This window comes from Coloeus monedula, assembly GCF_965178545.1.
Source record: "Coloeus monedula genome assembly, chromosome: 6".
Taxonomy (NCBI): domain Eukaryota; kingdom Metazoa; phylum Chordata; class Aves; order Passeriformes; family Corvidae; genus Coloeus; species Coloeus monedula.
This window is the reverse complement of record NC_138786.1, coordinates 54,215,664-54,242,438: the sequence shown is the minus strand read 5'-3', so window position 1 is coordinate 54,242,438 and position 26,775 is coordinate 54,215,664. Positions and strand designations below refer to the sequence as shown.

Below are 26,775 nucleotides of genomic sequence, written 5' to 3'. Positions count from 1 at the left end.
AGTTCAAGCGATTTCGTGCCAAGGAGTAAAGAATGAAATCAGTAGTCAGAGGTCAGCTCCATTACAGCAGTCCCAAACCACAAGAGAAATTACTCCCATTTCATAGATTAACTTGCAAAGTATTAGAGCAGCAATGAAAGCAAGCACTGTGGTTTAAGGAGAGATTAAAAAAGAAAACAACCAAAAACTAAACAACAAACAGACACTGGAGAAACAGATTTTGTCAGTTTTCTATATTTTGCAAATATGCTTCCAGGTTACTTTAGGAGGCTTCTTTCAACTCTGATCCTCCCAGCTGGCAGGTAGAAAGGATATAAAATTTGCTCATTCTGGTAACAAGGGAAAAGAGCTGCATTTGTACTGCATGCTTATGAATCACTGCATGACATGGTCCCTGAATTCAGGTACAGCACCCTAGCAAGCATCCCAGACTCACAGAGGTGAGGAGGATAAAGGAAGAGGGAGGCAGGCACTTCAGCACCACGCCACTTGAGCAGAGGCTTCCCACACCCTCTGCCCTGTGCTGTTTGCCCATCCAGCCCCTTGCTTAGCACACAGCAGGTACTCAGGGTATAGCTCATTGCTACACTCTACTACAAAACCTGGCTTTACTGTCTTCCATGAATTCTAAAATTACTGTTTTATTGTTTAGCATAGAGCTAAACCAGCAGGTTACAAAGAATTGTAATCAACATTTTACCTGTATAGGTGGCTCAATCATTATCCATGCAGGAAGCATCAAACTTGGGTTAAGAGGTTGAGTTCCTACACGGAAATAAATGCCACCATTTGTGTCACAGGCCCAAACATGCTGATTTCCACAGGTCAAGCTGATCAGCTTTACACCACCTAATAACAAAGAGAGTATTAGCAACCTGGCATTTTCCTTTCAAATTCACCAAATAATCAGAACTTGTATTTAGACTTCATTGTATTAAACAAGCTTTAAACACAGTCACATAAAAATGATTAGAAGTTAATACAACTTGTGGGAGAAAAAAAAAAAATCACTGGATACAAAGAACAAAACCAACAGGTAGTGCATATGTGAGACATTTCTCTCCTAAATCTAAAAATAAATGTTTTAGTCATAGGAGACTGCAATTTCTAAAGCACATTATAAATACACTATTAAAATAACCAAATTCAAGCAGGGAACCATTCCGTGATAAATGTTATCAGTACCTAGACAAACTTTCACATGACCTAACATGAACTCTTCTCTGTAGCTGGCCATGCTTGGAGACTTTTAAAGGTGTTGATCTGCTAATACAGTCAGCAAAGAACATTCTTAATGCCACCAGCATTTCAAAAATATGAGAGCACATGGGTTATGCATTTCAGTGTTAACATACCAGTGCCACATCTGTAAATAAAGGAACTGATTTTCAATTGGATTTATATTCACCACTGTACGTATTTATTACATCAATCTGAAATGTGCAGCAGTATTTTAACCCTGTCAGCACCATGAAAATAAAGTTGCCTTAAAAGAAGTGTGTGTTGGAATTTTGGTGTGCTTTATGCTTGGGTTTAGTCTAGATTCCTGCAAAGACAGTAGAGATGCATACCTGGTATTTTAGACTACAAAGAACTGCTAGCTAACTGTCTACTGAAACTCTTACTCTTTCACATTCATTTTAAAATAGCCATGTGATGTAATGTATCTAACATTTGATTTCCTTTTTTCACTCCATGTCGGACAAAACAAAGCTAAGTAATGAAAAAACAAGTTCCAAAGAAAGAGGGACCCAAGCAGTACAGATCCACTACAGAAGGAATGCTCTGGTCAGACTCCAAACTAAAGACTCTAAAAATAGGCCTTGCTGGTTAACTGAACATCCCATGCTGCTTGGGATATCCCATTCTTGGTAACAGTTCTGTCTTCAGGGATGTGAAATCTGGCAACTAATCCTTGTAAAGTGCATCAGACGCAGCATTCCCTAAAGAGGGGCGTGGAATTTCATCCCACAGAGTTCAAGTTCAAAGTATTTACTTCGGCAGAAGGCAATATTCCTTGTTAGGGCTTGCTGGGGGAAAGAACAGGAAGCAACAGGACAACATAGCTTTATCTTTTAATTATCTGTAATAGTAAACAGATCCCATTAACCAAATTTATTTAACTTTCTGAATCACAGGAACACAAATCAACCTATCTCAACCCAAAATTTCCTTTAACCATACAGCTTCATATAAAAACCAAAATGACAAACAAAAACTTCTACTGCTTGGTATGAGAGTATCTATAGCAACTTTCTTTTGTAGACAGAGGCTTGACTTTCAGCTGCAAAGCCAAAATCTTACTTAAAACCTCATTATTTCTTCTAATAAAGCATGAGTTGAAGCAATGGCTTTGTCACATGATACCTCAGCTGTCAAAGTGTTGATCCAGACAAGCATCAGGCACTCAAACGTGGAATCACATATCCCCTACTCGGCATAGCTGATATTATTTACGTCTACAGTACAATTTGATATTCAAAAACACAGCCCTTATGTAAATGTTTTGGGGTTTCTCCCTCCTCCCACTTACTGCTTGTATCTTAGGAGAAGGTCATGCTAACCACATTCACCTACTATTTTAGAGCAAGCAGCATGAACCAGCAGCATTGTTTGTTGTTAAAACCTAAAGGTCATTCTACTGTGTTTAGAAATCTTGACAGTGATAGTGGAACTCTAATCAAAATAATCTACTAGGTGCTACTCCCACTACATAATGTAAAAGGCAAGATACTACCAACATAATATGAATATTTCAATCTTAATGCTGGCAAACCCCATCACCTCTATACAGAATTCTGAACTGAACTTTACATAAAGTTGCTCTCACCCCGCCTGCCCTACCCAGTTACAGTCCTAATATTTCTGGAGTAAACTTAAACATACGCTAGAACAGTAACAATAGTTCTCCAATTTCCTCAGCCCCATTAGAACAAATAAAGGCTCTTCTATTACAGCCATGGATATGCAGTTGTTAAGCAGCAATCTACCATATGCAATTAATTAGAGGAAAAATGCCTAAAACATTTTCACATTTCAGAGCTAACCCACAGTGACAGGTACAGTGGAGTGTTTGAGCATTTCCTGACCCCAGATCTCTGCTATGCCACCACCATGCACCACAGAGCTGACAGGAACAGCTGAATGTGAAGGTTGAACTCCTGAACTGCTGAAGTTCACAGGCCAGGTATTACAGCCAGCCAACACCAGTTACACTGATTTCCTGTATGAATTCTCCTGAGGTTTTCAGACAATGGCCAGAAGTTATTTATTTTTTCACTTAAACAGTTACTGTCTAAACTGCTGGAAAGCAGTGGTTCATGAGAAGAGTTTCAAATCCCACTAAGGAACATGAGAAGGACAGAGTGGACAAATCTATCCTGTAGGTCAGTAACAGTAAAAGGCATCAATCAGTGTTTAACTATGGTTTGATGAATGATTTGGAACCAATTCAATTCATCAGTTCTAATACTACTGGTATACAACTGACAAAAAAGTTAATTCTTAAATACACATTTTAGGATTTTTCCATGAAGTATTACAAATTATACATTAAAATTCTTTACACATGAAGCTTAAACTCTGCCAGCTGTGTCTGCCTTTCCTTAAACCTGAAGTTTAAATTGCTTTTCTCAGACCAGTCATGAACACTGCCATCAAAAATGGAAAAACTGCAAAACAGTTGAATTATTTTTTAAATGGTGAGAGAATGGTACATAGTCTCAATTTCCTTTATCTTCACTTGAAATAGGAATGCAGATCAGCATGAAGGTAAGAATGCTCTAACAGTCAGACTATTCAAGAAATAAATCTGATTGGAATATTACCGATGAAGTTGGCAAATAACCTAATTACCCCAGAGCAAATTCCAAACTGGGACCATATTTTAATGATCAAATAGTGGTCAACCACCTAAGCAAATGAAAAGAGCAGTTAACCAGCATCACATTCTAAGCACTATGCTGAATTATTACATCACTATAAACCTGAACATGAATATCAGCTGCATCGCTCATGAACAATGCAACTCTTGAAGCATAATTTTTCCTTGGCAGGAAGCTTTGAGGACTCTGCTAAAAATGTGTTTTAACCATAAAATTCAGACCTTTGTGCCCTAGACCAGGTGACTATGGCTGCACTGAGGTACAAGAGCCAGCCTAGTTAAAGCTGCTGGAGCCCCTGCACAGCACCGTGTCAGGCCAAGCCACCTCAGACTGACCATCTGCAAGATGCACTGAACACACACAAAGTATCCTGCAAACAGGAGACTTCTTGTGGCCAGGAAAAGGCTAAACAGAACACTCTTTGAAAGCCACAGCTGTTCCTGATGTCTTACAATCATCTGCCAGTAGGTACTATATAATCCAGTAAATGTTATATTCTACATCAGTAAACTGGAAGATACTTCTGGGAAATACAGTATGCTAAGAGATAGTCTACTCAATAAAAATGTCATACCTAGTTGGGAGAGATCCAGTTTTGTCCAGTGCATCCCTGTTGGGCAGCTGGAGGAAAGTGTTCTGATAAATATCTGCCCAAGACTATCCAAACCCCAAATGGCATCCTGGCAGGCAGAGTAGTGCACCATTTCAGCCTCTGGTGGCAGCTGCACCGTAGAAGGACGAAAATGAGGATTCTGATCACTGACACAAAACAGATCCTTGTTGCTTTGGCACAGCCACAAAAAGCTTCCTATGGAAAGGACACTTCTGTTATTAAAATAATTCCTAATCCACTCTGAGAAAGCTTACACATCTACTTTTTCTGAAAAAAGTGATCAGTACACTTGAAGGCAAAACTAAAGCTTCTTGGCTATGTTCATAGGGTAAGCCTTTTAAGTTCAGATACACATCCTAAGCCCTTATTTAGGCACCTAAATACACCCTTTCTCAAATAAAGGAAGTAGTAAGTGATCTCATTTGAAGAAATGTTTCACTTGACAAAACTAATACAGAGAAGACACACGTAACAGTGCACTATCACCTCTCTATTCTTTTGCTCTTTTTTATCCTTGATAATAGCCTTTGAAAAGCAGCATTCCTTTTCAGCTCTAAACCCTTTTTTGCCACTAAAGCCAGTGTACTTAGATAATGCAATTGCTAACTATTGTAACCAGCAGCTCAATTCCCTCACAGGGTCTCACTTTTACCAATAATGTGCAATTTTGCTGCAGTAACTGCACTGACAGGAGACGCATTTGGTTAGTACAGGCATTCCAGCAAAGCATGCTCCAAAACTTCAATTACAAATTCTGGCAATTCATGCTTTGGCAGTTTAGGAAGTTGCTGCTCCTGAGGACCACCCATTTCTCTGCTGGATACCACTCCACACCAAAGGTGAGAGTGAATAACATGTTATTTTAATCTCCAGTAGTTTTACAGACCTATTTCCACCCTACTTCAACTACTTTAGATCCCTGCAAACAGAAAAGACAACCAAAATCTGAAGTAATTCAGGATATTTAATTACTTACACCATCAATTCCACTCTATTTAAAAATCAGATATTATATGCCTTCACTGTTGATTTACCAACCTTCTTTAGATGAAGCTGTGGAAGCCAACAGAAAAATCCATTTTGTGGCAGAAGCAGTACCACGAGGCACAATATTATTCCAATACGTGCCTTGAAAGAAAGAATAGAGCAGTATTAGTAGGAAACTTAGTTTTCTATTAAAATATGTTATCTAAAATTTAAAAGAAATTCTATTGCAATCATTCATTAAATATATTTTAGACAAGATCGTATATGAAAATCTTTCAAGAAACTGTTGGGAGGAGAGGGAAACTTCCTCCTGACACCTACGTAAACACACACAGAGAAAACTGGGAATGCAGAAGAGGATAAAGAAGAATATTAATGGTCTTCAACAGGGGACCAATTTGGTGATGTGGTTGAATAATATCCTAGATGTCTTGCTAGTTTTCCTAAACGAAAAAATGTAGCAAATCAAAATTCTATTTTGAGAACTGTAGCAAGAAAAATAAAGCAATTCCTCTATTAGCTCTGTAAAACTGTAACATTAGTGTCTTACATAGTCACACTGGCCATGAGCCCGACTCACTGTGCGAGATAAAACAGGTTCAACAGCTTAAGATTGCTTTCTTATCCCAGAGAAGAGAAACATGTAGGTGTTAAAAAGAGTAACTTGTGCACAGCTCACTGGCTGACAGTGACTTTTCCATGAAAAACATTTCCCTTTAAATGAGAAAGTATTTAAGACCAAATGCTAATGAATAATTTAATTTAATTTTTAAACATATTAAAGCTGCTCTGACTTGCCATGCATAATTTCAGTGGTGACAGAGAGTAGTTAGCTATTTCCTTCTATTTAATTTTCTTAACTTAAAAAAATTAAGATGCAAGAGCACACTAACCTATTAAGTTTCCCTTTGCTACATGGAATTCATTTTTGCCTGAAGAGATCCAGACTCCACTGCCATTAACTCCGAGGAGGCTGGGCTGACACTGAAGCTGCTGTGACCAAAATGCCATTCGAAGCTTATCAGCCACCTTCTCCACAGGTGCCTGAGCTGCTGTTGCCACTGTGTGAGTTGCCTGGATTATGGTCTGGAACAGGCTGCACTGGTCAAACACTACATAATCAGTGATGCTTACCTGGGGGAAAAAGAAAAAAAATGCTCTTGATAATTAGTTAAGCTTTGGGGTGAACTGCACAATCTTTCACCAGAAGCTTTTTTAGAAATATTCAAAGTGTAGGAAGGGAAAAATAAAAATGGTACCTTTTGAGTAACTGTCTTGCTAATAAGCCACAATCAATATTAAACGCCAGCTTACAACTCCCTTCTACCCAACAATCCATTTAGAAATCTGCATTCTAAGAAAGCCCTTTGTTTTAGGATGTCTCCCTCTGAAAACATGTTGAACTCTGCAAACTAAGAGGTGAATTTTCAATTTCTGAAAGAGAGAAACTTGTGTGGTGTAGCAATTCAAACCACATGACAAAAACTTGTATGCAATACTCCTTTGCAACTACCTCATGGACATTTTAATTCAAAGTGCAGACGGAGGTCTAAATAAGCAATTGCCCAAGTTCCGTCATGGACAACTAGGCTGGCAACACTCTGGGATACCCCTAGAAAGGAACAAAGTGCCTAAGAGCACAAAAACAGCAGCAGCTTGCCAATAACCTCAAAGCCAAGCTACTCACGATGCCCACAAGCAAAAAGGCATTATATATGCTCATCGACCAAAATTCTTGTAACTTAGGTGGCATGTAGACAAATTTCCTGTAAAACTGTTTTTGTACTCCCTTCTTCCCCACCCCTTTCTCTGGAGAAAACAAGAAAAGCTGGAGAAACCAGTCAGGAATTCCAAATCAATACCAGACAGTACTTGAAGTAACCGACTTGGTCTCACCCACATGAACTGTGGCTTAAGCAAGCAGCTCCACATGGCTCAAAGAAACCTCAAGAGAATGGAAAAATGCAGAACACATTCTTTTGCACGGTGACTTACTATTTATTTTATCTAGCTAAGGAAAAGGATGGACACTGGAAGACAAGAGAAGAGGCTGCATTCAGCAACCAGACTTGATGCTCAGCCTCAACAGCATGTCCTATAACCTGGCAGACCATTTCTTGTGCTCTTGAAAGCTTCTGCAATGCTGCTCTGGATGACCATAGGATGTTTTTTCCTCCCCTCTTTAAAGCAGACCCAAAAAGGGATTTCAGCCATAGCCACACTGAAGTTTTAATATACACGATAAGGAGTGCTATAAAATATCAAGCGATTAATTGAATTTATTTTTAGAATCTTGTGGGGAAAATAACACAAATAACAAACCCAAGGTAAAAAACTAAACTGAAAGTAAAATAAAAAAATGCCTACTTGCCACCAATGATTATCATCTCCTTGTGGTTTCTTTGAAACTATACCAGTCCTGAACCAGAGATTGCCATGGATATCCAGAGCCCATAATGTCTGCTGATCTCCAAGGGTTATGCACACTGGTTCCAAAGCTTGCATTTCACTGGAAATGCAAACAAGTAAAAATGTTAAAACCTTACTTCAAATTTATCTTGATGGTATTTTAAAAAAGCTATTATAATGCTAGTAGTTTAACATGGTTGAACTCAGTGTAGCCAAGCTAAAAAACACATTTGATATCAAATTTTCAGTTATTCAGTACTTTATATTTTATTTGTTTAAGTAAAAAACATTCAACAACAACAACGACCAAAAAACCGTAAGTCCTTCAAAGATCACTCAAGATTTGAAATTTGGATTCATAACAATAAAACTAAACAAACCCTATTTTGTTCAGTAAAATAAGCAATCAAGAGCTGTGTTCTTTAAGTTTTTGATAAAATAGCCTCATAAATGTATCTCCTCAACTTCCTTGACCTGTTCCGAGAACAATACCTGCAGTTCAGGGACCACAAACAGAAAACTCAACCTAACTATGTGACAAAGATAAATGCTGAATCCAGGACTGTAAGTTTCCTGCATAAGTAAACGATTTTCAAGCTCAGAAAGTCAACAGGGTGAGGTGATCGTATCAGACACTGAAAAGGCAGCAAACAATGCTAGCTCTTTCAGATAACCTTTCTTGACAATTTAAGAACAAATAGTGACTGCTTTCTGCAATTTTAACCCAAAGCCCAAGAACATGAAATGTACCTAAGGTGTAGGTCAAGCAGGTATTTTCATTAAACAAACTCATTAAAGTACATGCAAATTTCACATTTGAACAAAGACACAGTAGTTTCTTAGACTGTTCAAGAGCCAAATACCAGGCTGGGAGGTAGCACAAGTTAAGGTTTCACAATAGGATATGCAGTAGACAAAATCACCTGAAGACAAGACTTGAATTTCTTCCTAAACTTGCTTCAGGCTGATGTCACAAGAGACACTATATTCTACATTCTCAAAGCCAGCAGTAGAGACTCAGTGCTTTTAACTTTATCACAAAGGAACTACCATGAGCCTAGGATCAACTACAAAGCTAAATACCAACTACACAAAATATTTATAAAAAGCTGTGGCTGAGGAGTGCAGAAGTGTTATCCAGCTGTGTGGATGACCAAGAAAATGCACAGATTTAATCTCAGAAGAAAAAAAGAAAAAAGCCCCAAAAAACAACAAAACCTCAAAAAAAACCCTCATTATGGCACAGATTAAAGAAGCAATATTTAATAAAAAAGTCACATTGACAGGCGTTATAAAGATTTTTTTTTTTAATTGTTCTCACTCTTTAAACTCGCTTCTGTTTATGACAATTCCTTTCATTACACAGCAGTCATTCACCTGACAGAAAAACAGCAGTTACTCTGAATATGTCTGGACAAAAACAAAAGGAAGGAAGGACAGATAGACATACAGACAGATAGCTAAAACAGCTATATATACACACACAGAGGGATATATACACACGAGTTCAGGTAACACTTTTTCAAACATCAAGGAGTTCCAGCACAGTTATTTGTGTCATTCCTATGCCCAGAATGTCCCACTAGTGTTATTACCTGACAATATCACTCTTCCACTGCTCTCCTTCAGGACAGAAGCTGCGCACTCCCTCCCGGTACAGCAGGGCCCGCTGCTCGCTGAGAGCCCACACCACATTATTTCTGGATGTGACCTGTGACAGTGGATAAGGGCAGTCAACCTTTACTGCTCGGGCACAAGGACGATCCACACTCAGGCCTAGAAATCAGAAAATGAGGATTGCTTTACAAACTTTGGCTTTTTGCAACAAAAAGGAAAGAGATAAAGCAACTCAGTGAAAGAAAATGCAGAAGGGAATCTCCTTGACATGCTAACATCTGTCATTTGATCATAATTTCCATGAGTGACTGGTCTTTCTATAAAATATTAATAATTTCCTCTAATATAGCTGAGTTTACATTTTAAAAAATAAGACACTGTATATCCTTAAACATCCTGCACAGCGCACATCCAGTCCTGTCATTTCTGTTCCTTTTCTCCCTCTAGTGTCAGCATCAGGAATCTCCATTTATAAAACCTCTATTAGAGCTGACAGAAGCATAAAAAAAAAAAGCCAGTAATGGAAGAACTTTTTCCCAAAACATGCCAGGGAGGGAAGCAACCTGATCTGAATACTGACAGCAGAGCAATTACAAAAGAGCATGCCACAGTGTGTAGTAGTGAAAGGAGCAGAGAGGTTCTCGTAGATTTACAGGCAGCTTGCACACATTTCTACATCTAATTTACAGGAACATGTCTTCTTTACAATTACACTGAAGCTTGATTTACACATGTGAAACTACATGGGAAACACCTCAGGAGACACAGCTTTTGTTTCATCTTCTCATGCTGCCAAAGCCAGTATGAAAAGACTCATATGTATGATATTCTAGACTAACAAGAATGCTCATTTCTAAACCTCTGAGCACACACTTTTGTTATAAATGTTTCACAAGACAGTGGAGGGAATGAAAAGGTCCTGGAGAAACAATTTTCACTGGTTGCCTCACATTAGGAAGACAGAATATACTGAGAACTTATTTTTTGCATCAAAAGACAAATTTGGAAGCCTAAGAACAGCAGAATGTAAGCTGATGTAATCAAACCAGTCTCTCAAAGGGAAGAAAAACATTGATTCAAACCTCCACAGAGCCCTGTATGATTACTATCCAAAGTTCACTCTCCATCACCACTATCCATGCCTGTTGGCGATATGCATGTGACCATGGGCAGGCCACTTCATTTTTCTGGAACTACTACACTTAACTAAAAAAAAAAATTTTAATAGCGTGTCTTTGAAACAGTGATGTGTACTTAAAACAGTTTTCTTAATCACAAGTAATTTTTGTATTGTGCTACAGTAACTAAATCTAAAAGACAAATTATGAGAGTGCCAAAATTAAATTTTGACAGCCACTCAGAGATGCTGTCCTGTTTCAGCACGTCTTACACAGCTTCCCCTTAACCCAGTCCTCCTCTTCATTCACCAGTAATTCCTTCATCATGTTATTGGCAATTTTTCCTTAGTAACTCAGCTCCCTGTGCAAGCCCCATATGCCTGAGAATCCTTGACACTTTTCTCCCTTAATTCTAAAACTAGTACTGCCATCCTTCATCCTAGCTCTTTGCATTTAGCCTGAATATTGCTTGCATAACACCTTCAAATACATCCTCTTCTATTCACTGAAGGGCTTAAAACTAAAGCCATGACTTCAAAGTTGTCACTGCACTATCCCTTTTTCCAATTTGTGCCTCATTCATATCTAGAAGGCAGCTGCAAAGATTCCCGCTCCACAGCCCATTCCATTCCCCCATGGCTTCACTTTCTCTACCACATAAAATACATACCATTTGTCTATACTTCCAAAGCACTTCATGATCTTCTGTCTCAGAATACCTTCCTTTCATTATTAAGTGGTAACTCATATCTTCAAGAGATCTGTGCTTTTCAAAACACAAAGCTTCTACTTTCCCCTATTCTGCCCACTTAAGGCTGAGTCGTTTCAGTGCATCATATCACTTTCAAAGCAAGGATATTATTTTGATATTTTCTACAGTCCCTTTCCATTTATCTCCATCCATATCACATCCTCCCCATGTCATAAATCCTCTGTACTATATGTACTCCACTTGGCACACACAAAACAAGTGGTCATGAACTGGCTTTTCCACTCTCCTAATTACACAAAATCTCACAACTGTTTCCAAGTGTTTCTCAAGATAAAAAGGTATCCTTATGTCCTGGCTGCAGATCAAAGTTTATAGCAAATTGTGATCATTCTTCAGACTTGAAATCTAATAATCTCAGCCCACAAAAATTCAAAGAGCCTGCAATTAATTCAGGTACCTGTTTGTAGATACAGATCTCCATTTGTTCTGATAATCCAGGCGGTGTCATCACTCAGAGCTACAAATACAGCCTGAGGTAAAGCCTCATACCAGTGCCGTTTTCCTTTAATAGTTACTTTTCCACAAGCAAAAGCTTTGTTAGTCTTCTGTTCAATCTTCCAGAGAAGAGCCCCTGTATGAGAAGAAAGAACATAACAGCACTCAGCAATTACTGCAACAGTCACAGGTGATGTGTCCTACCTACACCTACACTAATAGGAGAGGAAAAGCAAACCAGTAGCATCAAAAATGCAAATTTAAGAAACACAATTTTTTTTTAAAAGCAAGACCAGAACAGTAACTGACTTTTAATACATAATAATAGCTTAAAAAAAGAAAATCAAATGGAACTCCAAACTTAACTGCTGGCTTGTACCAGAGCAGTACATTGTCATATTAATTCCCTTTGAATGATTCCACAAAGTTGCATTTAATTCCATTTTGACATTTTGTGGTTAACATGCTCCTGCATGAATACATCCATGGCTAACTGTGGATGCTAGAAACTTCCACAAATTCAGTGAAAAGCTGGGTGAACTCCTGGAACTGACGGATAACAAATGCAGAGGAACAACATCTTGCCCAGGCAATCTGAGCCACCAAAAACTGCAGCCTGAAACTACCAAGGGCAAACATGACACATGCTCATTCCTTTCATTTTTCTGCAGGGACCTGCTGTTAACCACTCTTAAAGGTAAGATACTGAGCTGGATGAACCCACACTCTCACCTACTACAAGTACTCTTAAATTGTTTTGGCTATAGCAAAGCTCAGGTACAGATCAAATAGAATTTCCTTCTTCTTAAAACAGATAGCAAGTGCTCCCCTACAGAGAGAAAGGAAGATTGATACACGTTTTTAGAGATGACAGGGAAGAAAAGTAGTGGCAAGGCAGGAGACAAAGAGATTAAAATGGCTGAGAAACTTCTTATTTTCACTCCAGTCCTGGAACAACCTGGAAGGCCAAAAGTGACGCAAGTTTATAACCAAAACCTCCTTATTTTTAATCCAACATAATCCTCATTCACAACCATCCAGAACAAATTCATATGCAAATGTACTGAAACTTCAAAGGTTTTTTTCTCCAGTATTTAAAAAGAAATCAAATCAACTAACCCACGCATACACAAAGCCAATTCTACATTTACAAGAAAAAGAGCCTTAAAATTGTGAATCGCAGAATGGTTTGGGTGGGAGGGGAAGATCATCTAGTTCCAACCCCCTGCCACAGACAGGGACACCTCCCACTTGACCAGACTGCTGAGGACTTCATCTAGCCTGGCCTTGAACACTTCCAGGGATGGGGCATCCACAGTTTCTCTGCACAACCTGTTCCAGTGCCTCACCACCCTTACAGCCAAGAACTTCTATAGCTCTGTAACAAAAATCAAGGGTTTGTATAGACAAGGAACTCTTCTGTGCCTACCACTGAACTGCTACTTTTGAAGGTCACTTTAATTAGGCAAATGCATGTTGAAAACCTCCCAAAATGTAACGTGAAATGTGTAGAAAGAAAGCCACTTAAACTAGAACATGGGATGCAGAGGTAGTGAAGATGCAGTCATATAACTGTGACTATTCAAAAAACTAACAAAAAGAAACCCAAACCAACACAATACTTCTACATGAAACAAGCCCTAAACAACCAAGTTTCTGCAAGTAATTTATTTGAAAAAAACAAACAAACAATAAACTCAATTTTTGTGGAAATTACATATGTACTCAATTGTATCTGTATCTCATAAAAATGACAAGCTTCACCTAATTAAAAAATAACTGATATTAAAAATAAAGCAACAAAAAAAAAGGCAAAAAAAAAAAAAGAAACCCAAACAAAATGCCCAAGTCTGTCCAAGTTCTATATTTACAAGGTGACAGTGCAGCAGAAGCCAACCCACCTGAGGGGGAAACTGCCACTTGCTGGACTCCATCCTCAAACTTCTGCCAGCGCAGCCCAGCTGAAGGAAGGGCACTGCAGTACAGGCTGCCTCGGTAGTCCAGGCACCAAATGTATTTTTCTGAGACAACCAGGCTCAGGATGCCATAACCAGGGCCAGAGTATCCCATCCAGCTCTCTGCAAACTAAAAACTGTACAGTCAGAACAGTGTCAGGTGTCTTCAAACTGCATAAGAAAACGGGTATGTAAGAACAGCAGCTCTCACGTTTTGATTTTAAAAAAGCTAAACTTAAGTACTTTAATCAATGAAGAAATTTGCCTTGTGTAAAATAAAACTACATCTGTCACTGTTCTCTAAGGCTGTATGTGCATAATGAGACTGCTAGAACAACAGATTTAGCAAAAAAATAAACCCCTCCACCCCATCATCCACCTCCAACAAAGGAATACATAAAAATGTACAGTCTGCCTGTAGTCCAGGAAATTATTCATTGTCTAGGAAGTGATGAGCAAAGGGAACAAGACAGCTAGAGGGCAGAGACAGCTAAATATCCAACTCCAGTACTCTCTGTATGGTACAGGAGCCACGTCTTGCAAAAATCTGGTTTACAGCCTGCTCTCTTAAATTTCAATTGCTTGCATGAGGTGAACTCAAGCACTGCATACATTACCAGGGGAGTTTTCTGAACATGACAGAGTATAAGAATACCTTAACCTGAAACTAAAATTTTCTGCACTTTAGGCTGCAGCTGTTAGTAGACAGGACACACCAACTCAACCTTTATGAATGAGTATTTGCTTGATCTCAATACAAAGCTGTTACAGATCTAAAAGAAACAAAATCCCCAGCCTACAAGAACTGCATTTCCTTCTTAAGTCTTCTGCTAGAAGTTCCAGTGATTCTAGCAATTTTATAGATTTTACAATTAACTTCAGTACTTCTTTTCTATAGTCTGTATGAGGACTACCCACAAAATAATGATGAAGGAAAGAGGGATAACAGAAAAACAAAACTGTCAACATTTTAAACAGTACTAACTACTGCTGGCTAGTGGGCAAAGACTAATCCTTATTCTGAGTATTTACACATAAAATAATCCTTAAGCAGAAGCCAGCCATGTGAGATAATTAGCACTAATTCTCCATGAAGTCAGCTGAATTTGGGAACAGCATCAGGCAGAACTTGGACTGCTGGAGATCCAAACCAGGAACAGCCTTTGAGCGTGACTGGGTTTTACTGTTCACTTTTTAATGGATGGGTTTCTAACAGCATTTTTGTCGAGCCGGGAATAATACAGCCAGAACAGCTTCTTTGCATTGCAAGCACACATCACCCATTCTGAAGTCAGATATATCACATTTTTCAAGAGTTACAACACGTACTCTTGTTTGGCTTTATACTTTACTTGTGTACTTGAATCAAAAAAAAAAAAAATTTGCTCACCTAAAGATGTAAAGGACAGTAATTGCAGGAATGTTTCTTTTGAAAAGCTGTTTTCTTTTTAAGGTTCAAGGTACTTTTAATTAAACTGAGAAGAAATACCTGATCAGATTTTAGGAGCACCATTTCATCTAGGCTTATCTTGGCTACATCCTGTGCACCAGGCACAGCACCAACTTCAGGCATGCTGGTCTCCGAGGATGAATATGGTAATCCATGTCCATAAATATCTTCCTCATCACTAGAGGCAGATTTTTCAGTCTTACTTTCATGAGTGTCTGCTACCCTTTCAGCAGTGCTAGTACTACATTTAGCTTCGATTGCACTTTCAAAATTCCACCCAGAAATGGAACAGTTATCTGAATGAACATTGTCAGAGATGTCAAACTGGAGCACAGAAGGATCTGACAAAGCGCTGTGGATTAGAGAGAGCTGCTGTTGATCTTCTCTACCAATTTCATCACTTTCCTTTGGTGTCAGGGATGTCTGGACACCAAGTATACTGTCGCATTCCAAGAACAGCTGGTCTGCAAGATCTGGATCTTCAGAAGATTTTTCAGTATCCTGCAGCTTTACTTTATCCAAGTCTTCATCTATTTTACACAATGTAGGAAAATCCTGCTCCTCCTCCTCTTGGCTCAGCTTTCCAGGACAGCATTCATTGCTTGCAGAAACCGCACCACCATTACATTCACCATCAACACTGCTTGTCAAGTCTTCTGTGAATATCAGAGGAGATGCAGATGCCAAAGTATCTATAATAGCTGAGGTACCCATGCCACTGTCACTGTTTGGAAGTCTCTGTAAATCAACCACATCTCCATTTTCTTCATTGATTAGTACAGTTGCTGACTCCGGAGACTGCAGGACACTGAAAGTTTCTGAACCATTATCTTCTTGCAAGATCGTATGGGACTCCATACTGAACATGCTTTCCTGATCTGGAGATCCAGTACTCAAATGATCAATGCTGCCACTCATTATGCTGGAAGTCATGGAAAAGGAGTCTGCATTCAAGGAATGTGGACTGTCACCAGAAAGCTGACGCTCATAAATTGGTGTGCCTTCCAGAGAGCTGTGGTTTTTCCTTGTCCCGTTTTCTGTTACCACACACACAAAGAGAAGGGAGAAAAATAATATTACTAAAATCTATCAAATTCCAGTGCCGAGTAAGAAATTAAAATATTTTTAGAACTGGAGGAAGGACAAAGCTAAATCTAAATTTCAACCATACTGATTTTTTTTTTCAACTTTAATAATAAATGATACATATAAAGCCAAGAAAAGTCTTAATATAGTAAACAATTAAAATTATCAAGTACTCACACTATTTTATCAAACTAAAAAGGATGGCTAAGTAAGACACTGCCAAATATTCTGAATAGGATAAATAGATATTACACAATTCCAACATAAAACTGGATGCAGAGTCCACTGTATGCTTCCATTAACGAATACATTAGAACTTGAAGCATGTTTACATAAAGCATAACAAAAGTTAAAAGTAAAAAACCACAAACAGATCTAAAAAGCCTTCATGAATTAATCACTTTTAAAGGAGATTTTAGTCTTAAACAGAAATGGCCCACCACAACCCCTCAATCATTTCAGAAGCACACCACCACAATCATTTCAGAAGCACACCACCACAATATAAATGAAGCCTGCCAAACACAGACTCTTTCATGTAACATGCTCCAACAACGAGCATGGCTGGGAAAGTTCTGCTAGACCTACCCTGTTTCTTCTTTTTTTTCTTTTTCACCTTAATTGGCTTTACAATGAGTTCTTGATCAAAATCTTCAGAGCTGATGGTGCTGAACCGTTGTGAAGAAAGTTGGCCTTCTCTCTGAGCTTCTGGAAGTTGGTCTGCACATATCATAAAGCTTGAGCCACTGTCCACAGAGTTCACAGAGCTGCTCCTGCTCCGTGATTCACTTACTACAGAGCAGCCTCTTTTTCTGGTTTCACTGCTCAAGTCTCCCACTCTATCAAAACTTTTCTCTGATAGCATTGGAGTTTCCAGATCATCTTTCACTAAAGAAGAAGTGTCATTTTTATTACCAGTAACTGAAGGGGAAGTAACCATTTTTCTTTCTGTTTCTACTGAAGGGCTGGATGATACAGATGAAACGACTGATGATGGGGTCAGCAATTTAGGACTTGTATCTGTTAAAAGATTTGACAATTTTGAATTCACATCTGAAACTGTCCAAAAGAAAAATAGAAGTATAAATACTATTTCAAGTGTAAGTACTAGCATCAAGTTAGTAGGGGCATAATGCTTGGAGAGTATTGAAAGAAAAGAGTATATATGCAAAAAAAAAAAAATTTCTAAGCTCACAGCATTTAAAAATAAATATTTGCACACACACACACTATAAACTTCCTGAAAATTAATCTGTATGAAAGCACTTCCCCCCTAAACCCTGTATCAAGCTTCTAAAAGCAAAATTCTGAATTTATGTTTATGTATAAAGAACAGTACAGGTCTGCAGCTTGGAAGACCCAACTGTATCATACACTGAAGTGCCATCCTATACCTTTAACTTCTTCATTCAAACATTCAGTAGCTAAGAAAAAAAATCAAGAAAAATTACCAGATAAATTGCTGTGGTGATTTACACTTCTAAAGGCTCCTTTAAAACTATACATGAAAGTTGAGATTAAAATAATAAACAGCCTCTAGTCGTTTGTGAGTAAAGAACTGCCTAAATGACTAAAGCTATTGCCAATATGTAATGACAAGCAAGATCTCCAGCATTCAATGAGACTTCATAGCATATTTACTAGTATTTTGTTAATACAAAGCTAAGATGGAGTATTTAAATGCATTAGTAGACCCTTTAGAGAGTTTTAGTAACATAAATGCTTAACTCAGATGGCAACAGATATTCAACAGTCAAATTATTTCTGGAATTTTAGTGAGCATTCTTTGGATTTATTTGCCAATTCTTTCTTTTTCATTGCAAGGAAGGCTGAGATTTCACCTGGAATGTGGCTGGTGACAGGCGGCACAAAATCAACATACTCAGCTATTGAGACTGATCCTAAAGGGATAACCATGATCAGGAATCCAGACTGCTTCAGCATCATGGTTCAGAATGAGCTCTCAAATGCACAGATTAGAGATGCCTCATTAGGTTCATGCTGATCCACTCTCAAAAAGGGCAACCATATTTAATTTCTTAATGCCCCCATTCTCACTGCAGCCAAAAGAGAAGCTCAGATAAGCAGATAGACCAAATCTCTAAATATAACCTATCAAAACAGATGAGTAACTCTACAGGACCTGGCAGGTTTTTGCAATAATCTGAAGAGTTTTGTGTGGGATTTGGTTTCGGTTTTGTTGGTTTGAGGGGTTTTTATATTAAAAAAGTATGATAGGCACCATGTTCCATGAGGTACACACTAATTTATACATACTAAACTTACTGATTTCTACATATTAAACCTACTAATCTATACAAACCTATTGATGACAGTCCTTCGGGTCTATTTGAAATTCTTATTATGTCTCTATCTCCTTTTAACAGAAAAATCTCATTGTTGGTACAGGACACAGACACAATATCACCGTATCCTTCCAAGCCACCAATCAAAGCCTATGAAGAGTCAACAGAGAAAGAAATAATTGGCAACAGATTAACATACTGTTTGCACAACATGGTACTCTTAACAAAAGCATTTGCTGGATTTTAATCAACATAAGCAGTTACAGGATAAAGATTTTTATCCTATCAAAAAAAAAAAAAAAGGCAAATGAAAAAAAGAAACAGGAAAGAACCCTTTAATCATGATGCAGCTCCGTTTTTATACTAATCTAAATTCCACAGATCTATTCTTTGTCCAACTAAAGGCAACTAAATATACCAAGTTGAGCAATATACAATTTGGTGGCAGAAGAGTGCCACAGTACAAATGTTTAATATCATTTAGACAAAAATATATTAACTTGTATCCACTTGCATATGCATTTTTAAGACAATGAAATAGCTAACACTACACTGTATACCAAATAAAAGATATTACTTATTTTTTTTCCAGACACCAACAGTAGTAGAAGGGAAAGAATAAATACTTCCAGGCTCATTTTATAGGCCTAAAAATATCTTTTTGCATGAACTCCTGGATTTTAGGTTTCTGTATGCTTCATTAAGCATCAAAATTGATTATGATGTTAAGACCTCAACTGAAAGCTTTAAATATATGTAATTTTCATAAACAACATACTGAGCCAGTTGGTGAGTATATCATTGCAATGACAACTTGAGGAGGGAGACAATAAATATTCTTTTATGTTCATTTTAAACATGGATGTAAATTGCAGATGTATAATGGGATAACCAAAACAGAGTCTCATGGCATAGTGTGAACAAAAACATGGAAGAAACAAAATATGCAGCCACAAGATTTATCTACCTGGTTCACAGTGTCTAGTAAATAGACGCTGTATTCGTTCCAAGTCAGCACCCATCCTTCTTGGAAAAAGCATGACACAAGCCCAAGGTGTTTCTCTGGAGAGCTGTAACTTCCTCTGTCAGGTGGTTCCAAACGAGGATACAGTTCAAAAGTTTTTATTCCTCCAGCAAATACATCTTTCAATATGAATGTGGCCTGAACAGTCCCATGAACATCGGACTTCCACAGACGAAGCCCAGGTCGCGCAGCAAATAATGTCAGGTCACTCTGTTTACACAGGCCAGGTATAAAACATGCTCCAAATTTGCCAGTGCTAAAATGCAAAAGAATTTATCTTAAAAGCTATATACTCAACTCAGAAACAATTTTTAAAACTAATGGCACAAATTTACAAACACAAATTATCAAAATCTTTGATTAAAATAGTCAGTCAAATGTCTGAAGAACAAATTGAGTTACAGTAAGACAAGAGCAGTAATTCCAAATAACAAGTTTTCACTCAGCTTTGGATGTCAGACACGACATCAATTAAGCAAGTCAAATGACTCTTCCTAATAAGCTTCATAGCCTTAATGCCCCTCTGTCCATCTCAAAAAGATCCTACTATGCACTCTTCCTTCTCCCAGAATTAATAAAAAACAAGCAAAACACTACAAACTAATGCAAAGAAACTGACAGCCTTTACTTGCAAGAAGCACAGAACAGACCTCAGCTGTTAAACCCTTCATTACTCGTACATGGAAACACCACTACTATCACCCAAGAACACCCTTTGCCTATAAGATGGCCCTTGGTACTCCTCTTACTATTCATATCCCTGAAAGATACACCATAAACCCTCTCTCAAGTGTAAATTTCCTCTGCTTAGAGATAGAGTCAGTCATGCTGCTCTATGACCAGGTTCCCCCTTCCTTACCCAAGAGAGATTATGTAAGAGAAGATGTCAAAGCCACACAAGAGGTTCCTAGTCTTCAACTGAAACGTAAGTGCTTACTATACATTCTCCCTATTAATTCACTTCAGTGTATAAGAAAAATGAGGATGCTGACTCGCCTTTTGCATCAAATATTACATCACCCATTAGACAGACTTGTAACAATGCTTGCTCACTCCAAGTCACAGTAAACAGAGAGGGACTGCAGAGGAAGTTTGGCAGTGATTTCAGTTTGAACAATGAGAAAATATCTTAAATATTTTTGCCTAATAGTGCCTTGAAAATACGATTGTGACATACTTGCAACCACATACTTTCTAAACAGGTGTAGTTGTCATTTCATGTTCAATCACCCATAGCTATTGTAACTAGCTTTTTATGAGCAAACTGCTGTGTTGTATTAATTTCACTGCCTAGATCACTCTGTCTGTAATTCACTTTGAAATGCTAGAATTAATAGATGAGCCTGCATCAGGATTTTACGAGGGTTACTTTTTTCTGGGCTGTGTTCCAACTTGGTTCACGGATTTCTCTTCTGTGTAAAAAAGCAGAGTCCGCTGTAAAGTAGAGACAAGCAGCACCTTCTGGTTGTAATCCAACTGGACAATTGAAGATGGCTCTTCCAATACAAGGCTGGAGTTGCAAAGACCCTTTCAAAGATACACACAATTCACAAGAGTCAAACCCTCCTAAAAATACAAGGTAGTAACTAACACTTCAAAGAAATTTATAAGCCCAAGAGAAAACAAACAACAAAAAAAGCTTTTGAACTCCTGTTGCATACAATTCACTTAATGAATATGGACTTAATTTACATAGGCAAGAGGGGAGTTCGATTGTGTGTGACACAATATGAAATGTAGTTTCTCTTGCAATATTAGTGCATACATTTTTCTTGAAATCAACAGAAACTTTAGGACACATTTTCTTCCTTCTTCCCCACTGCCAGGTCATACACACACTGAGGCAATCATTACTTTTGGTGATTTCTGTCAAACCAAACGGAAGGATGGTCACAGATACATCAGGACAGATGTTGTTTAAACTTTTCTTCCATATAGATATTCAAGTTAACATTCATTTTGTTGACATCTCAGGTCTGTATTAACTAACAAGATGTAAGAAAAATTCCATTTACTAGTAACATGCTAGTGAGCCAGCAGCAACCAAATGTTACTTTCATTCTACACTCTCGACTGAGACGCTGAACAATTCTGGAAGAAGTACTTCATCAATAGAGCCACATCAGTCAAAAGTACTCCTTCCAAACAAAAGAGAAAGTACTGGCAGAAATCTGAAGAAAGATTTGATAGTTAGTTCATGAAAAATGAGAAGAATCACTACTTCTTTTAAAATGTATTACTTTTTAAAAAAGGTAAGGCAGCTGTGAAGGAAATCCCATGGTTGCCTTGCTGGGTGTGCACACACTTGGCCAAGTGTACACATACCAATAAAGCCATCCAACTAAACGCTTAACACTGAGCAATTAAGTAACTGCTAAAAATTTAAACACACAAGCATTCTTTCAGAAAGCGCAAATGTGAATTAAGATCCCTATAACAGACGCTCACCTGGTCTAGGTCTAGTGCAGAGTAGACAATCTTTCCTTTGTCATCTCCAGAGAATAATTTCATTCCATTGGGACTCCAAGCTAAAGCTGTAATGCTACTTTTGTGGATGCCAGCAACGTCAAATCTGCGAAGCTGTGAAACAGTAACAAAGCAATACAAGAATGAGCTGAAGAGAAAATGGATGCACAAAGCCTATTCAGTGACTCCTGACTGGTTTGACTGGAGATCAAGAACAAAAGCGCAGGTCCTTCTGAAGTTTACTTAGCTCAAAAACCCCATAACAATCCACCCCCCCGCCAAAGAGATCAGCCAACTATTACACACGAGAAATCTCTCAGAAGCATATTTGATTAAATACATCTTTTGTAACACAAAGCATGCTTTAATATTATTGTTTTATAAGTTTAACATATGAAGCCTAAGACATATTCACAGCTATTTGATTGCTTGGTTTCACTTGCTGGGTTTCACTCTTATAAAGAATCACAGTACCACTCTACCAGGATTGGCCATCCTAAACCTCACAGAAGTTTAGCCAAATGCAAAGATTTACCTGTTTGTTCCTTCCAGGTAATGAAGACACAAGCTGAAAAACTGCAACCCGACCTGAGGCTGTACCAACAGCAACCAGATCATCAAAACAACTCAACAGCTTTACAAAAGTTATAGATTCACACCTCCCCTGTTGAAACAAACCATACAAAGAACTCAGAATGTTAATGAGACACCAACAGGAGAGCTCAATTCTGAGCAACTCAGCTTCATTGGAACAGACAACAGTAAAAGTTAGTATTTACCTCAAAATTATATTTTTTCATCTGGTTTAAATGTCTGCAGTAGAGATAAAGCATTCCAATGCTGCTCCCCACAGCAATGTAGTCTCCATTGGTATCAAGTGCTGTGAGGTAAACCACAATAGAGCGAAAGCCCTTCTGGATCTTTGTAGGAATGGCATTGAGGAGATAATACAAGGGACAAAATTCCTTAAATATAACTGGTGAAGCCACAGATGCCATAGCAAGGATTTGCATCAGCAATTTTAAGGCTGAAATAAACACATCTACAGGACCACATAAGGAAATCTGAAAGACAAAAGCAAAAGACATGTCATTAACTTGCGTGGAGAGAATAAAAGGTTAACAGAAAGCCACAATTTAGTAAAAAAATAAGAAAAAATATTCAGTTTTTGCTTTTCATAAAGAAAAAGCAAGTTAAACTCTTGTAGTGAATGTAACCTATTCTTAGAAGAAACTTTTCCTTACCAAAAAGTCTATTCCTTAGGTTCAGCTAACATATAAGGATGTATGGTAACCATTAAATATGGGATAACCACTTTTTCTTGCAGCAGTAAGCTTGTCAAAGATGAGTTCAAATGCAGTATTTCTCATCTCTCTAGTGAAAAAACCATAAGGCCTCTGACACTGAACAATCCATGTGATATATTTCTTCATCTTTCTGCAATCTCAACCCACAATCCAACCAGTGCCCAAGAGCACGGAATATTCACTGTTATCAGACAGTGCTGTAAGATCAAAGCAACAAACCAGTATTTGTGCTCCACTCCTTAATGCCCCACAGCCCAAGAAAAAACACAGCTGAGAAACAGTTCAGCTAGAGCTACGTCTGCTATACATTCAAATAACAACCAAAAAATTAGAATAATGCAGGAAGAAATGGAGAAAGTAAAAATGAAAGAACTCCTATTTTGACAGACACAGGAAAATATTCATGTAGCAACTGAATTTAGAAAGATAAGGAGCAAACAGGAAAAAAGTACCATATGTCCAGCTTTCCTTTTATGGATAAGAAAATAATTTCATGCTTGTGAGCAATACTGTAAATATACTTAGTGGGCAATATCTAAGAATAACAGAAACAAAGAATCTGTTTACCTTCTCCAAGAAAAACAATGTAGTCAGAGCTCATCACAGCAACAACATACTGGCACCTTCAGAAAAAGCTGACCATGAGGAATGTAAAAATATTCAAAAAATTTAATTAAACCCAGTAATTTTTCTCATCAGTACAACCATGACAAAACATTTTGCAGCACTAGATGCTGCTTCTCATGGGTGACTTTGAAACATGGAAAAGCAAAGCAGCTTTTACTTCTTAAATTTTATTTTGCCATGAGCAAGTCCGATTAACAGAATGGTATAGAGTCTACCAAAAATACTTGCAGTTTTCTAAGACAAGAATTTTGGATTTCTGTAGACAGCAAAGTTTTCTGTGGTTGTTTAAGATCTTAACACTGAAGATTTTCTTCAGGTTCAGCAGAGTTAGAACTGCCTTACAGAAACAAAAAACAGAAATCTGCCAGTTGAAGTTAGAAATGCTTCTAAATGCTCACAATTATTCTGTGAAGTACTCCTACGGCAATTTGTGATATGTCCTATTGTGTCTAGTTTTTAATTCTCTAAGGATGGAAAATGTTTTTTGCTTGGCAGCTTCATACATTGCTTGCAATGTGTATCAACTAAATTAGAAAAAAAAAAAAAAAGAGCTGCTCTAGTTTTGTATCTCCATTACTGTGAAAAGCTCTGGCATCTCAGTTTTCCAACTACTTCAGTTATTGGGCAAGAGCATTCAGCACACACACTCTGGGCCCTGCAACACTTGCTGTAAACATACAATTCCACTAAATCCAAAGGGCCTGTATGCATGACATTGCCCATGCATGTCATAGCCAACACCATAGGAATAAAGACTGGTTATTTGGCTTATATTTTATCTGTTACAAAAGCTTTCAGTAACTATGCTAGAACCCGGTGTTAGATGTTCCTAATTGTGATAAATTTTACTGCTTGCTAGAGCTTAGAAATGAACTCCACTCTCCTCCAATGCTTACAACCTGTCATGACATGTGTCTCATGAAATAGCAAAAAGGCCAGCTGACACACGTCCAAACTATTTTTGAATGAAGAGTTAGTTTCAGAGATGTTTACTAAGTTAACAGATAACCTCAGTGCATCATGACATTTTCACAATATTTTCACAAACCATCTATTTCCTATCCTGTATTTTAAGTCTCCTACCCCTTCCTTCAGCATTTACTACTTTCTACCTACAGTCAACTAAATATAAAAAGAATCCACTGCTAGTCTAGTTTGCTGTTCTAAATGTGCTGCTTTGCCATCTTAGTAATTTTACTAGTCAATGGTCTTTTTTCTTTTCTTTAATAAAACAAAATCCAGTCTTTGTCCTGAGTCTCATATGTACAAATCTTCCTCTATCTAACCTCAACTTCTACCACTATCCAGCTACTGCCTCATGAATTTCACATATTTTGGTTTTTAAGTCCCCTTTGTGACTCTTGCAATTTACATCTGCCAGCATTCAAAGCTGCTCTTGTAGCTAGAACCATCTCACACTCCTCAGTTACTAGAGGACCTTCCAAGCCCTCCGAATTCATCCTCTTTCTTAGTTTCCATCACTTATTCCCCCAGCTCAACTAAAACATTAAAATATAGTAACTAATTACCAACTATGGAAATATGCTAATTTGTATTATCCAGAAAAAGACTTTTCCTCTTTCCTCTACAATGACCCTATCTGCAACCTGATACATATTTTGGAAGCATACATTTAATTTAAAAAAAGACAAAAAAGTAGAATTTTATATGGTTTTTTCTTCCCACTCACAAAAAAAACCATGGGAGGAATTATTTCTTGTCACATACTAAGTTAAAAAACTCTGCTGTTAGGTAAGGGTTCTCACTCTTTGTAACATTTAAATACAATCTCTGATGGCAAAGTAGTCAATAAAACAAATTAAGATTTTGTTCTCTATAACCCATTCACCCTGTACAATCAAAAAAAAAGGAAAAATTTATCAATGAACTATAATTTCTTTACAGTGTATACAAATTAGTTTCATCTTGAGTGCTTTAACACAATGCTTGTACTGCTTGTGTAAAAACATATAAGTGAAAGCTCAAAATCATAATTTTATTATAAATACTACTAACTAAGTAATTTTATCTACACTAACCAAATGTGTAAGGGACTAGAATATCTCCAATGTGGCCTATACATTCAAAACATCTGCATAAATGCCCCAATTCTCTGCTTTTGAGCCTAAAATCTTCAATATCCCTCTAATGACAGTTATGTATCACATGTAGTCTGTAACAGCTTCAGGATTAATTGTTATCTGGTTTTCCTACCTCATTAATCAAAGGCAAACAGTGGATATAATCTATTTTCTAAGCAGATTTTGGGACTGGATGCATTTGTTCAGTCTGCATTGGCCACAGTTATGCTGAAGTACATAACAGTCATATAGGGCAAATCAGCTTGTGCTAAGCAGCTGTCCTGCAGCAGAGATAAAGTAGAGAAAAACAGCACACCAAAAACAATCACCAGACAGACTCCTTCCTTCTAAACTCTCAGACTTCACAAGTTCTTAAATACTACATTCAAGGCTATGTTTTGAAAAACAGCTTTTTAAATTTTTTTTTCTGGTCTTAGAACCAGGAATAAGGCTCAATGCTGCCTAACGGAGGCAACTAAAGTGAGAGATAATCCTGTAGTTCAGCTGACAGGCAGTAGTTAAAGGTTCACTGCCAGGATACCCACAGAGAGACTGCAGGAAGCTAAAGCTGTCACTGCATTTCTCTAAGCCCAAGGGTCCTGTTTGTAGAAGATGGACAACAGCTCCATTTTTTTTTT

General features: G+C 37.7%; 1 protein-coding gene across 7 annotated transcripts in view; it reads right to left on the bottom strand.

Moving 5' to 3' along the window:
* The window catches only part of TECPR2 (tectonin beta-propeller repeat containing 2), a 43,782-nt gene that overhangs the window by 15,676 nt on the left and 1,331 nt on the right, over positions 1-26,775 (bottom strand). For 6 of the 7 annotated variants that reach the window (XR_014226513.1, XR_014226514.1, XR_014226515.1 and 3 more), the window contains exons 2-17: positions 22,902-23,186; positions 22,658-22,786; positions 22,105-22,236; positions 21,026-21,183; positions 19,600-19,912; positions 18,650-18,782; positions 16,915-17,346; positions 15,280-16,277; positions 13,737-13,920; positions 11,798-11,971; positions 9,489-9,669; positions 7,852-7,993; positions 6,378-6,618; positions 5,536-5,625; positions 4,459-4,692; positions 701-849 (exon numbers count right to left, since the gene is read on the bottom strand). Coding sequence is in view for 3 of the 7 variants with exons in the window: in XM_082283807.1 (XP_082139933.1) it covers positions 701-849; positions 4,459-4,692; positions 5,536-5,625; positions 6,378-6,618; positions 7,852-7,993; positions 9,489-9,669; positions 11,798-11,971; positions 13,737-13,920; positions 15,280-16,277; positions 16,915-17,346; positions 18,650-18,782; positions 19,600-19,912; positions 21,026-21,183; positions 22,105-22,236; positions 22,658-22,786; positions 22,902-23,135 (3,924 nt within the window). In the remaining 4 variants the exon portion in view is untranslated. Of the gene's footprint in view, positions 1-700; positions 850-4,458; positions 4,693-5,535; positions 5,626-6,377; positions 6,619-7,851; positions 7,994-9,488; positions 9,670-11,797; positions 11,972-13,736; positions 13,921-15,279; positions 16,278-16,914; positions 17,347-18,649; positions 18,783-19,599; positions 19,913-21,025; positions 21,184-22,104; positions 22,237-22,657; positions 22,787-22,901; positions 23,187-23,996; positions 24,099-26,775 lie in introns of those variants that run through there. The other variant, XM_082283808.1, reaches the window with a different exon arrangement.